General features: G+C 46.5%; 1 protein-coding gene across 2 annotated transcripts in view; it reads left to right on the top strand.

Annotated features, from left to right (window-relative positions):
- Positions 1-12,870, top strand: part of LOC135903084 (nephrin-like) — a 342,159-nt gene that overhangs the window by 276,599 nt on the left and 52,690 nt on the right. For both annotated transcript variants that reach the window (XM_065433454.2, XM_070532333.1), the window contains one exon: positions 3,988-4,162. In XM_065433454.2, coding sequence (XP_065289526.2) covers positions 3,988-4,162 — 175 coding nt within the window. The remainder of the gene's footprint in view (positions 1-3,987; positions 4,163-12,870) is intronic.

Genomic DNA, 12,870 nt, shown 5'->3' with positions numbered 1-12,870 from the left:
TAACAGGGAGGGATGTTACATATACGTTCATACAAAACAGCCAGATACAAAAGAAATATGCACATACACTACAGTGTCCTACGGATACAATACAAGATACTATATACAGACTGTAAGGCATGTATTCAAATGTTCAACCAGCTGCCGCACGCACACAAACAGAAAAACGGAAAAAGAGAAAAAAAGAAAAGAAAAACACTTTACAATATCCACATGGTACAGTTTTAGTAAAGAACATTGATTGCATTTGTAAACAATGCAGTATCAGAACTGCGAACAATTTCTGCAGGCAGCTTGTTCCACAGCTCTATTGAATCTGGGAAGAACGAACAACGAAAGGCATTGGTTCGGGACAAGTACGGTTTAATAGCTTCACTATGACTTAAGCGGGAGCTCAGTCTGCCTGGAGGTTTTAAATACAACTCTTTATTAATTTTTAGTTCACCATGAATTATTTGAAATAACGTTTTTACTCTCTGCTTCTTGCACCGATCTTCCAACAGTTCAAGACCGCAAGACTTTAACATCGCCGAAACGGAGTCTGTCCTTCTATATTTCGAGCAAATAAAGCGCGCCGCCCGGCGTTGCACCTTCTCTATTTTGGCCCACATTACCTTTTGATGGGGCGCCCATGCTACTAATGCATATTCTAGGGATGGTCGAATAAGAGATCTGTAAGCCAGCAGTTTAACATCTTTTGTTGCCCTCCCCAGTTTTGCTCTTAAAAAACCCAATTTTTTCTGTGCCGCAGAGCACACTCTTTCTACTTGATTGTGCCATTTTAAATCATGCGAAATAGAGACACCAAGATATTTGAAACAAGGAACATTAACTAGATTGTAGCCTAGAATATCGTACTGAAAAGTAAAAATATTCTTTTTTGCAGTGATATGCGTGTATGTGGTCTTATCAAAATTGATTCGCATTTCCCACTTGTCACACCAACTCCCAAACGCCTGAAGGTTTCGGTTGAGCTTAATCTGATCCTCTAAACAAGATACCGGCGCAAAAATCAAGCAGTCATCTGCAAGGAGTTTTATCTTAGCAGAACTATCTAAAGCGGTTGCTACATCATTGATGTAAAGCAGAAAAAGTGTTGGCCCTAACACGGACCCCTGTGGTACTCCTGAATATACATCTACAAAACCAGACTCGGAACCATCAACGCGAACTGCCTGCTTGCGGTTAGTTAAATAATTTTCAATCCATTTTAGAACGTCGCCATTTATACCTGCTTTGTACAGTTTAAAAAGTAATTTACGATGGGGAACCTTATCAAAGGCTTTGGCAAAATCAACGCATATAACATCCATTTGTTCACGGTTGTCCATAGCTTTGTAAAAATCGTGTAATGTCTCAATGAGCTGTGTCACTGTGGAAAGTCCCCGTCGGAACCCATGCTGGCATGCACAAAGGAGGCCATTTGATTCCAGGAAGGTAATTATATGTTTTGCTATGACGTGTTCCATAACCTTGCAGCAAACTGACGTAAGGGATACAGGACAGTTCTGATGCAGAGGGGACATCATCGGACGAGCTCTATGTATACGAAAATTCATTTGCGGGGTGCAACGGCGTAATCTGGTGCATTGAACTTCCAATTCCCAAGAAGGACACCACTCCTTATTCCATCTAAAAACATAGATGATGAAAGTCTGAAGATGTTGTCAGCGATAATTTCTTAAAATAATTTTGTAGGCGTAATTTTTTGTATCCCTATGCAGTAACGTAAGTTGTATCCGGTAAAATAAGACTCAAATGTCCATTTAGAGACGCTCTGGATATTCTGCCATTGCGTTTATGTATAAACCACGGAGGCCTGGAAACCACGGTACATAATTTTTTCATAAAGTTGTAGGGACTAAATTTTAGAACACGCTTAAGATAAGTGCATTTATAGCCTTCGAAAGCGACAAACACACCAACAGAGAATCTGTATCTACGACAGCTAAAAGATTGATTCGTAGGAAGTTTGCGTAGTGGTAGAAGAATCACCAGTGGTTCTGGTTCAAAAAATATAAGCGCAAAATCCCGAAGGCGAGTAGAGAAGGCCTAAGAGGAGGAGAGAAAATGCCTTCCCCCGCCTTCTAGTTAGGCATTGAACCGTCAGTAGCCATTGCTTTCGTACCAGGTGAGAAAGGTAATCTTGTAATTGTCATTTTATATATTGAGAGGGCAATGGTATACCATTTTAGGGGAAAATACCATCAAATTCATGCTGAAGGCCTACCTCGAATTGACTTTGGTGAATACGTTGAACTTGCACATTCAGTGTTGTTAGCTGTACCTGTACGAATACGATCAGACGGGTGTGCGTGTAGTCGCCGTCAAATATTACGACACAACATACTTAATTCAATAATAGAAATATACATTTATCTTCGTTGAGGAGTATCGTAAGTTTTTAGGTAGGTTTTACTGTAAGGAACCTGAATCTTCTTTTTAAACATTGTATTCGCGTTTCCATATACAGAAATGTGCTTTCCATAAACTTAGAGACCAACGCACAATCACAGAGCTTGCCCCTCTGATAATATGAGAGCCGGAATTTGTCAAGCTGGACGGCCTGAAAACAAGAAGCACGCAGATGAGCGTTCCACCGTTAGCATGGTAGCCGGCCTTCTTCGTCTTCAGGGGCGTTCCTGCGGAATGCAGCGTCACTGCACAAGGTCACAGCACGGCTTACAATAAATTGTATTGCGTTAACCGCTTGTTCGTCTCTGCCACTCATGAGGATTCCCTGAAGCGAGCTCTTATACTACGTTAGGAGCCCGCGGGAGTTGGTGGCGCCATCTGGTTCCGCAAACCGCACCCCGCATTCTCATTTCTCGGCGGTGCATTTGTGCGTTGGTCTGTCTTCTCGTTGAATTCGGGCACCGCGCGCACGGGTGAAACTCGCCTCCGAACACTGGAGTGTTGGAATTGGCGCAAAAGTTTGCTACATAGCCCCAGAGTAGACGAATTTTTGCCTCAGCACTTGGAGGTCACTCGTCAAGCAGAACCAAGCCAGGTCAATTATCAAGAGTTCCTTGTCGACCATGAGAAGTATCTGGTGTAGTCCTGCATAAATTTACCTCCATTTGTACATTTATTTTCCGACAATAGACGAGTTTTCACTATAAGTTGCGTTGGGGTGTTAGAAATTTCCACTTTACCGCGCATATACAATAGATTCGAATTTTCAGGTTGAGTGGCGAGTACGGCGAAAGAGCGATAATACGCACAGCATGTCTGTGATACAAGCGCCTAGTTTCTTGCAGCTATATTTATTCAATGAATGTACAAAGCTGACAGCGAGGGCCGAATCTTCCATCATTTTCTGTTGCCGGGTACCAAACTGGCAATTTGCTCAGCAGCAGAAGGTAATATCCTCTGTGACGCAGTAGTGTTTTGTCAGTGATTAATGCACATGTTTAGAGAATAACATTGACCTAGCTGTCCAGAAATTAGGCTCTACCACTTTACAGAATCAACAAAAATTGACATTACACAAGAAAACAAGCCCTTTAATTCACCGAAGCAACATAAAAATACCAAATACTATTTTGCGCAGAAGCGACTGGAATGATACTTCAGCTGTAAGAAAGTAGTAAGTTGTCCGTAATCTTCTTACATTTTGCGTATTCCCCGGTCCGCGAAGCCGGGCACGGAAGTAGCGTAAAACAGTAGCAGTGATGGTAGTCATATATTGTCACACATAGCTTTAACTACACCGCATTCATAGAAATGGTTGCGATAGTCTTTTCGTTCAAGGAAAATCACAAAATGACTGCACGTTAAAGAATAAATCGTTACAGCGCTTTACTCCTACAAACTTAGGTGACGGCAGTATTGGCTTTGTGTGCTCGTTATTTAAACTCGGCATCACAAGATGTCGCGAGCAGCATTGTTGCTAATTTGCTGCTCTTCAATAAACCGGTACTTCACGCGTGCAAATACACTTACAGAGGAGCTAAAGCTGTCTGAAATTGATGTCCGCGCACGCAGGTGAGCCGCTCCGCAGGACACGGATGGGTGGGCCGTGCCTACTTTTCCATCATCGGCCACCCGGCCAGTCTCAAGGTGAACAGCGTACGCTTCGAGGACGCCGGTATGTACACGTGCACGGCAGTGTACCGGGACGGCGCCCGCAGGAACTCGACGGTGCGGCTTCATGTCGTCGGTGAGTGCATTGGCTGAAGCGCCTTAGAGAACACTGGTCGCTTCGGCCTTCCATAGCACCTCGGTAGCGCACTGTATGATTCGGAGTTTTTGGGTGCCGTTTTTCAACAGGCAGTGCTCTTGTTTATCGCGCAATTGAGAAGCAGTATTATAGGGCATACGCGAAATTCTGTAAGGTGGCTTTGGCGCTCGCCTACTATTACGTAACCAGGATGGCGGTCTGGGGGTTAGAATCGCAATATAGGTGTCAACATTTGGGCTGCTGACGCCATTCCTACTACCTTCTTCCTTCCCGCCACCCAAACTTTGCAAACGTGTGTCTCAGATTTATTATTGCTGCTGCTGCTGATGATGATGATTGATTGGCGTCTAGCTTGAAACTGCTGGGTCACAAACAGACTTGAGATATTAAGGTATGCGATACATGATTCTCATTCTAGCAGTTTTGTTACATCTCCTTCATCTACTTACTCTCCCTCAAAACGTCCCTACCTGTGCCGCAACCTGTCTTTAACGGATCTGGCCGTATCAATCACTACCCTGTTTTTTGTTCACCAGTACTCTAAATGTCTTTTGGTTATCTCGTTGGCTGACCAGTTGATCTTTCCGCCCGCTATAAATCCAAGCGCTTCTGGAATGTGTACTTGGCCTACGGGTGTGAATGGGTGAATACTTTCGCACTCCATGAGGACTTGCTGAGTGGCCTCCAAATTTTCTTGGAGCAGGCACGTGCCTATCAGCTGGAAAGTAAGCTGTGTGGGCAGGCCTGCTTAGGGAATTTCACAAGACCGCTATAGTATTCGCTCAAGCGTGGATAGCACTTTTCTAGTCATTAGTGCAACTCCTGACTTTTTCGTCAGAAACATCAGGGGCGCTAGATCTCCGAACCTCATTTAAATAGTTAAACAATATCTCGTCTACAGTTTAAAAGGCCCCTCGCCAGGCCACATAGCAAATTTCGGTTATACGCTGGAAGTTGTTACGCAAGCTCTAGGGAGCGTTCTGCTGCAAGAATTTTATGCGAAGCATATTACGAGAGCTCAACCCAGCTCCTCAGGCGCGGCGGTGTCGCCTTGAAACCACGTGACACTGTGACGTCACGACAGAAAAGAAACGGGGCTCCAATTAGCGCCGTCGCTCGCGGCGTCGCCCCCCGCATCGAACGCGGTGAGCGTCGAGCAACGCAGCGTTCGGCGCGACAACGAAATGTGCGCCTGAGCAAGCGCCGCACGCCTGAGCCGACGCCGACGACACCGGCTTTTCTGCGACACGAGCTCCTTAACGCTGTCGCGTTAAAATAAAGGCTAGTATGCTTCGCATCCTGGGCTTAACCTTAGCTAAGCCACAGCCATTTTTTCAAATTGGTTCCTTAATAGCCGAGGTATAGTATTTCAGTGTTGATAGTTCATTATTTCACGAGACGAGGCCCTCTGACAAGAGAGGCCCTCTCTCCACTTTCCCCGTCTAGCCTCCGCAAGCGAGATTCCTTCCCTGCGTTCTCCTGCTCCGGGACTCCAAGATCGCGTGACGCATCGGTCGCGGGCCTTGCCTTCAGTTTGTATTCCCTCGCGTGTTTGCTGTGCGGCGCACTTCTGCTTACGGCGTCGCGCGCGAGCTGTTGCGTTTGTCTCCTTTCGCGCAGTACACGCTTTGCTGCGCTGTGCACTGCAACACCTGACTAGCGGTGTAAGTTAGCGCTACACGAAAGGCAGACACAAGCGAGTGATCGAGCGCTGGCACATAGTAGAAAATGACCCGCTTTTGTTGCCTGCGCGCGTGACTGGACGGCTCGGAGAGCAAGCAGACAAAACGGAAGTATACTCTTGCTGTGGTGTAAAGTAAAAGAAGAGCATGCAGACATTCGGTCTGTGTGTTTTATAATTTCTCTAAACTATAGTTTGTCAATTACAGCAATATATTCGCAATATTTCTAGAAGTCACGTGTCCCTACGAGGAACTCACAGCTGTGCGATACGCGTAGGCGCTCTTGTGCAATATACGTCAACAGCGAGAAAGAAGTCAAATAGCGCCCGCTTTGAAATTTAGGCTCTTTCAGTGGTGCATAGCGATGTGGTGTAATACTTAGCAGACACGATCATTAGCGCGCATTCTATGCATGGCGCTTGTAAGCTCGATGTGGCCGGACCTGGTGAGGGGCCCTTTAAGCTTGCCATTATTACTTCAAATGGTGTTTTCCTAACTATTCATTAGATTTCTAGAGTTGACTTGCCTAACTGTTCACTGAACCAATGGCTAACTTGCAATAGTAAAGTGGCTCACGATTCAGAGAAATTAGGAATAGAACAAAAGATAAAAAAGGTGCCAACCAGAATAATTATCTAGGTAGGGCTTCGTCATCGTTACACATGTTATCTGAAGAGCTTAATGGTTTCGTATGCGCATGACACAAGCACAAGTTTTTCTTTTTTATATTTTATGCAAACTTTTAACCTTCGTTCACCGTCTCGCAGCAGATTGTAACATGATGCTTTTCATATTTCTGAGCCACAATTCCTTGAACAAGAAACTGACCTGGTAATGCGTGGCATTCTTTAGCTGCTCTTCTTAGTCACTGAGGTGTTTCTTCGATAACTTCAACGCTTCGATATTGACAAAGAAGTATGTTTTTTTTTTGATGTTCAAACTTCTATATGTAGATTCACGTAAAAATAAAGAAAGTGGAAATTCTTAGTAATACAGCAAATTTTGTTCAGCCCATCTCTGTCCCTCTTTAGGATAACTCATGTGCTATCCTAACTCTAGGGGAAGTTAATTGCGACTTACGGTGCAAACGGTGGAAGTCAAGGTGTCAAGAAAATGCTCTTCTCCACTAGCGCAATACCACGGTGATGTGCACGCCGGAAGATAACGTAGCATAAATTTTCATTAGATCTTTACTAATGAAGAATACCGAGAAACCCAGTATTTCAGCAAACGCTTGTCAAAGACTTTCCTCTTTTGCACAGTGTGCTCTAACCAGAGTCATACTCGAAAAATAGTCAATAGCAACCGGTTCTTTCTAGTAAACTCCATTACTTAAACCACTAAATTCGTCTACATCCTTCGAGAATATGTGCATACTTGAAGCGACCATTATACTATCATATATTTCGAAGGAATTACTGGTGATGCTATGCCTAGTTACAAATTTATTTCATATACTCCCCTCCTCATTTGTCCTACAGGAACATTAAGTAACTGCATATTAATAACATTAGTAAGTACACAAAGGCATATGTTGCTATTTCGTTGTTGGCAAAGGCCGTAAGGGAAATTTGGTGAAGTACTTTACTCTACAGTACAGTATATTAATGGAAGCACTCCATGAACCAGTAAGTATGTTTCAGTTCGAAAATGCATATAGCTTCTGTAGTTTTAATACGAGCAAAGCGCCGGCGCACATTTGGACCATCTAATATTCGACGTTTATACAGGTAATTAGGCTATTAATCATTTAGCTTGAGTTCAACAGTGAATTGATGTGCTCTAGGAACTTTGCTGGATGGTGCTAAAGAAGAGCATGGCATATACAACCGAGAATGCCTCAATGAACGCGCATATATTCACCTGTGAAAGAGCATTTTATTGTTTAAGGCTCGGTAGTCACAGCACTGGTGCGATGATGCGTTACAATTTTCTTTTACACTACGCAAAAACGAAATACAATTTATTCTACATTTGATTTTAAGGAGTGCGCCAACTATAAGGTTCCAGTAATTTAGCAGTTTTATTCTTTTACAGCAATGTATGCCAACATTATTTAATGGCATCGGAATTATGGTACATTGGTGGCAAGCTCAATTGGCGGACGAAAGGAAAGACAGCCGCACCCAGAGCCTTTTGAATTGCTAAACAACAAATAATTTCCGCAAAGTAACAAAGTGTTGGAAATGCATGGGATAAATTGCCGGCATCGCCTCACTCAGTAGTTCCCCTGACACTTGAAAGTCAAAACCTTTTGCAGCGTAATAGTTGGCAAAGTCACAAAGCATTGCAAATGCATGGGATAAATTTCCAGCGTTACCTAACAAACTGGGTCCTCTGACGTCTAAAAGTCGTAACATTTGCGAAATGCATATTGCAGAAAAGTGTGACGCACGTGTACTTTCATGAACGCGCGCGTTCGATTTTGTTTCAAGACGTAGTTTTACCTCACGCAATTTTACGCCTGTGCGCAATGTGCGCAGTTCCATGCTGTGCTGAGCACGAAAACAAAAAAAAAAGAGAGAAAGGCGGCGTTTGGTTTCTGCAACTTTTTCTCTGTTTGTTTTGTCTTGAATGCGGTGGTCGCTGATAACTTCTGATGCAAGGCTTAAAAGTGTTATCTTAGATGTACTTTTCGGAATATTTGCTTATAGCGTCCTTTTTTTCACCTGTATCATTGGCGATAAAAGGATTGTAATTTAAGAAAACAAAATTCAGTTGAGGCCTCTGATGTTGCAATTCTTGTGCTCTCATTTTTGTCGCTCCTGTGTCATCGCTCCTCCTAAAGCAGCAATGTGCCGTGACGAAAGAGGGCAAGCATAACTAAATATGTGCAACGAAAAATTGAATCTGCCGCCGAAGGCAAAAGAGGAAAAACGAAATGTCCACCGACGCACCTCCGGCATTATTGTTCGTCATTGGTCAAATGACAAAGGTCTTTACCCCTAGCCGTTAAGGCGCTGCAAGCGAAGAAGGGAAGCGGAGAAGTCAGAGGCGATGGAAAGGTGGATAATAGACAAAATAAATGCTAAGATCAAGAAGGCCACACAACAGCATACAGAAAAACGCTTGTGGAGAGCAAGAAGATTCGAGCGGAAATTGAAGGCGATATCTTCCTGGCCTTTCTCCTTTTAGCGGGGGTCACTTGAACGTCTTATTTTTGGTCCCTCCGCTTCTAGCTACTACCCCTCTGATCGACCATATCAGCCTTTATTTTTCCCAAGACGCCATTTATTCTGCTTCTGCGTCATTTCGCGCCATTATTGCTTTTCGCCGAGTGGCGTCAGAGGTCGTGACCCCTTTTTTCTGCGTACCAACCGTGGTTCGAACGAAGGGCACAAACGGTAGCGAAACAAAAATCGTGCGGCAGACTATCAAGCATCCTTATGGTACCATTCGGGAGATAAATCGTTCTCGGATAATCTGACTGATAGGGTAAAGAAGGAACGTCTGCGTTGATAGCGGCACTTGAAACTTAGGCACACTGTTTATCTGGACGGCTTATCACGGTATTCTAGAAAGTTCCTCCAGTACACATGCCGGCTCAATTACTTAAGATCGATGACAGTGCAACCCCTCTACTGAAGTAATCTGCGCGCTTCGGTGGCAATACACTATGGCTGCTTGTGAAAAGTCGGGCCAGGTAGTTTTGGCGTCTGTTCGAATGCATATGAGTGAACGCTTGCGTGTAGAAAACTTCACGTTGAACAAATAACCGGTAAATGTTATCGAACAGCACCGGCTCCTTTGACCGGCGGCCAGGGTTGCGTTACACCTGGTGGAGACGAGGATATGCACGTGAAACGAACGTGCACGAACGACGTTTGACGTGCATGAACGCGCACGTGAAACGCTGCGCCGAGAGAGTGAATTAGTCGGTGGACACCAAAGTAGAGAACGCATGTTTCTTTCTTGACACCGCGGTGTCTGTAGCTAACTGGTGGGTGTCTAGATTGCTTTAATGTAAATGAGTCACAGGAGTAGTGTTTGAGAAGGAGGAGGAGGAGGAATAAACTTTTATTGCAGAACCAGCACTTTATGGTGGCCGGGCCTACGCCTCCCACGAAGGGACGTCGAGGGCTTGCCTCGCCGCCGCCTCGCGGGCGTGCTGGGTCGCCCAGGTTTGGTCGTCGAGGGTGGAGCTCCGCAGAGCCTCATGCAACCTCGACGAGAGAGTCGTGGTGTTAGTCTGTGCGTACTGTGCTGGGCACTCCCATAGCATATGCGAAAGCGTAGCCGGGTGAATTCCACAGCACCGGCAGTTGGGGGTAGTGTAGACGTCCGGAAATATAAGGTGGAGGCGGGCGGGTGAAGGGTACGTGTTTGTTTGTAGTAGACGCAGGGTGGTAGCCTGCGCCCGGCTGAACTTTGGGTGAGGCGGGGGGAAGATTCGGCGACTCAGGTAAAAGGCCTTAACAAGATCGTTATAAGTTGTCAGACTGTCCCTGGTGTCCAACTCATCTCCAGTGACTCCGGCGCGGTTGACTAGGCCTCGCGCAATGGAGTGGGTGACCTCGTTGAGATTGGGGAGGTGTGGGTGGACAGGGCCCGCATGGGCCGGGATCCATGTTAGGGAGATGATGCTGTCTTTAGAATGTGGTGCCTGGCAGAGGATGCGAAGAGCTTGGGGACAAATACGCCCTTTGCTGAAGTTAATAACGGCTGAGCGAGAGTCACACACTATGGTGTGACAGGTGGGATCTAAAGTGGCCAGGGCGATGGCCACTTCTTCAGCCGTCTCTGCAGTGGGGGTAGTGACGCTGCAGGCATGGTGTAGGGCTCCATCACGTGTGGCAACGGCCACAAATCGTGTGCCATGGGAGTATCGGGCTGCATCAACAAATGTGACGCCAGGTACGTTGGCAAGGGCTTTTATGATAGCTCCGGCCCGAGCTTGGCGCCGGGCCCTGTTATATTCAGGGTGCATATTCCTAGGGATAGGGTCTATGTAGATCCAGCTACGGATGTCGGTCGGGATCGGTTGTTTGGGGCCCTGTTGCTGATGGTAGGTGAAGCCAAGCGTGGACAGAATAAAGCGCCCCGTTTCAGTATGGGTGAGCCGTTCAAGCTGAGAGCGTTGTTGGGCTTCAATGACTTCGGAAAGGTTGTTGTGAACTCCCAGTTGGTTGAAGAGTTCAGTGCTGGTGCAATGTGGGAGACCAAGTGCTTGCTTGTACACCCCTCGTATGAGGGTGTCGAGCTTGTTCTGCTCAGCCCGGTACCAGTTGAGGTACGCAGCAACGTAGGTGATGTGGCATATGACAAAGGATTGGACGAGTCGGAGAAGGCTTTCTTCTTTGAGTCCTCCTCGACGGTTAGATATACGTTTAAGAAGTCGTAGGGTGTTTTGAGATTGGGCACAGATCTTGTTGAGAGCCAAGGCGTTGGAGCCGTTGGTAGAGATGGTGAGACCAAGAACCCGGATACTAGGGACGTTTGGGATAGGACTGCCATCTTGAAGGCGTAGGGTGATGGCGTCACAGGGTCGGTGATCAGATTGGTGTTTGGGAGGGCGACCCCGCTGAATGGGCTTGTATAGCAGAAGCTCCGATATAGCCGGCGAACAGCGCAGTCCAGTCCCTTGGAGATAGGCTTCAACCGTGTCAATCGCCGTTTGGAGGGCCGATTCCACTTGACCATCACTGCCTCGGTACGACCAGATGGTGATGTCGTCGGCGTAGATGGTATGGTTGATATTGTCGACTTGCTGTAGCTGCTTGGCAAGGCCAATCATGACTAAGTTAAAGAGCATGGGAGAGATAACGGAACCTTGCGGGGTGCCTTTGCTGCCAAGGGGAAGCTGGTCTGATCGTAAATCCCCGGCCGAGAGGGTAGCCGTGCGATTGGAGAGAAAGTCACGGATGTAATTGTAGGCTCGCTCTCCCAGCTGGAGGTTGGAGACCTGATCAAGGATAGCTGCATGGGAAATGTTATCAAAGGCTTGAGTGAGGTCGAGTCCGAGAATGGCTTTCATGTTACGAGAACGATCGTTGAGCACTTGATGTTTGAGCTGCAACATAGCGTCTTGAGTAGAAAGGTGAGGGCGAAATCCAATGATGGTGTGGGGATAGAGAGAGTTGTCCTCGAGGTGACTGTTGATGCGTGCTAAGAAGGCGTGTTCCATCACCTTGCCTACGCATGAAGTGAGGGAGATGGGCCTTAAGTTATTCAGGCTAGATGGTTTGCCAGGCTTTGGGATTAAGATAACGTTGGCAGTCTTCCAGGCGGCTGGAAGGGCACCACTGCGCCAGCAATCGTTGATGTAGTCAGTCAGATGGGACACGGACTCGTCATCGAGATTGCGAAGGCTTTTGTTAGTGACCCCGTCTGGCCCTGGAGCAGAGCGACCGTTAAGCTTGCGTAGAGCGGCGTGTATTTCAGATACGCTGAAATCGGCGTCTAGTGTTGGGTTGGGTCTACCGATGTAATTGCTGTGTGGACTGACTTGTCCCCTGGAGATATATCTGGTGCAGAGGTAGTCAAGCACCTGTTGTGGACCTTGCTTAAGGGTCTCCGTATAAAGGAGCTTCTGCAGCCGATCCTGTTGGGTGGTGCGGGTGGTGGTATTATCAAGCAGATGTTTGAGGAGTTGCCACGAGGAAGGGCGATGAAGTTGTCCATCCACCGTGTTACACAGCTCAGTCCATTGTTGCCGGCTGAGGATTTGACAATGCTCCTCGATGGCTGTGTTCAGTTTCGAGATCTTGCTTCTGAGGCGACGGTTTAGGCGCTGCCCCTTCCATCGAGCTAGGATGGAGGCTTTAGCCTCCAGAAGATGGGCGAGGCGGCTATCCATGCGTTCAACTGAGGCATCTGTAGTTACCACCCGAGTGGCCGTTTGAACATCAGTGCGTAGAGCTTGCATCCAGGTGTTAATGTCGGTAATGCCTTCGGCTGAGGTAGAACCTATGCGTATTTTTCGAAAAACATCCCAGTCGGTAATGGTGAATTCTTTAGTGGGGGCAGGGGCGGCAGCGAGTTGGGGTAAAGAGAGAGCAAGGATAT

This window comes from Dermacentor albipictus, chromosome 1 (genome assembly GCF_038994185.2).
Source record: "Dermacentor albipictus isolate Rhodes 1998 colony chromosome 1, USDA_Dalb.pri_finalv2, whole genome shotgun sequence".
NCBI lineage: Eukaryota > Metazoa > Arthropoda > Arachnida > Ixodida > Ixodidae > Dermacentor > Dermacentor albipictus.
Note: the sequence above shows the minus strand (reverse complement) of the source record. Positions and strands in the feature narration are given on the sequence as shown.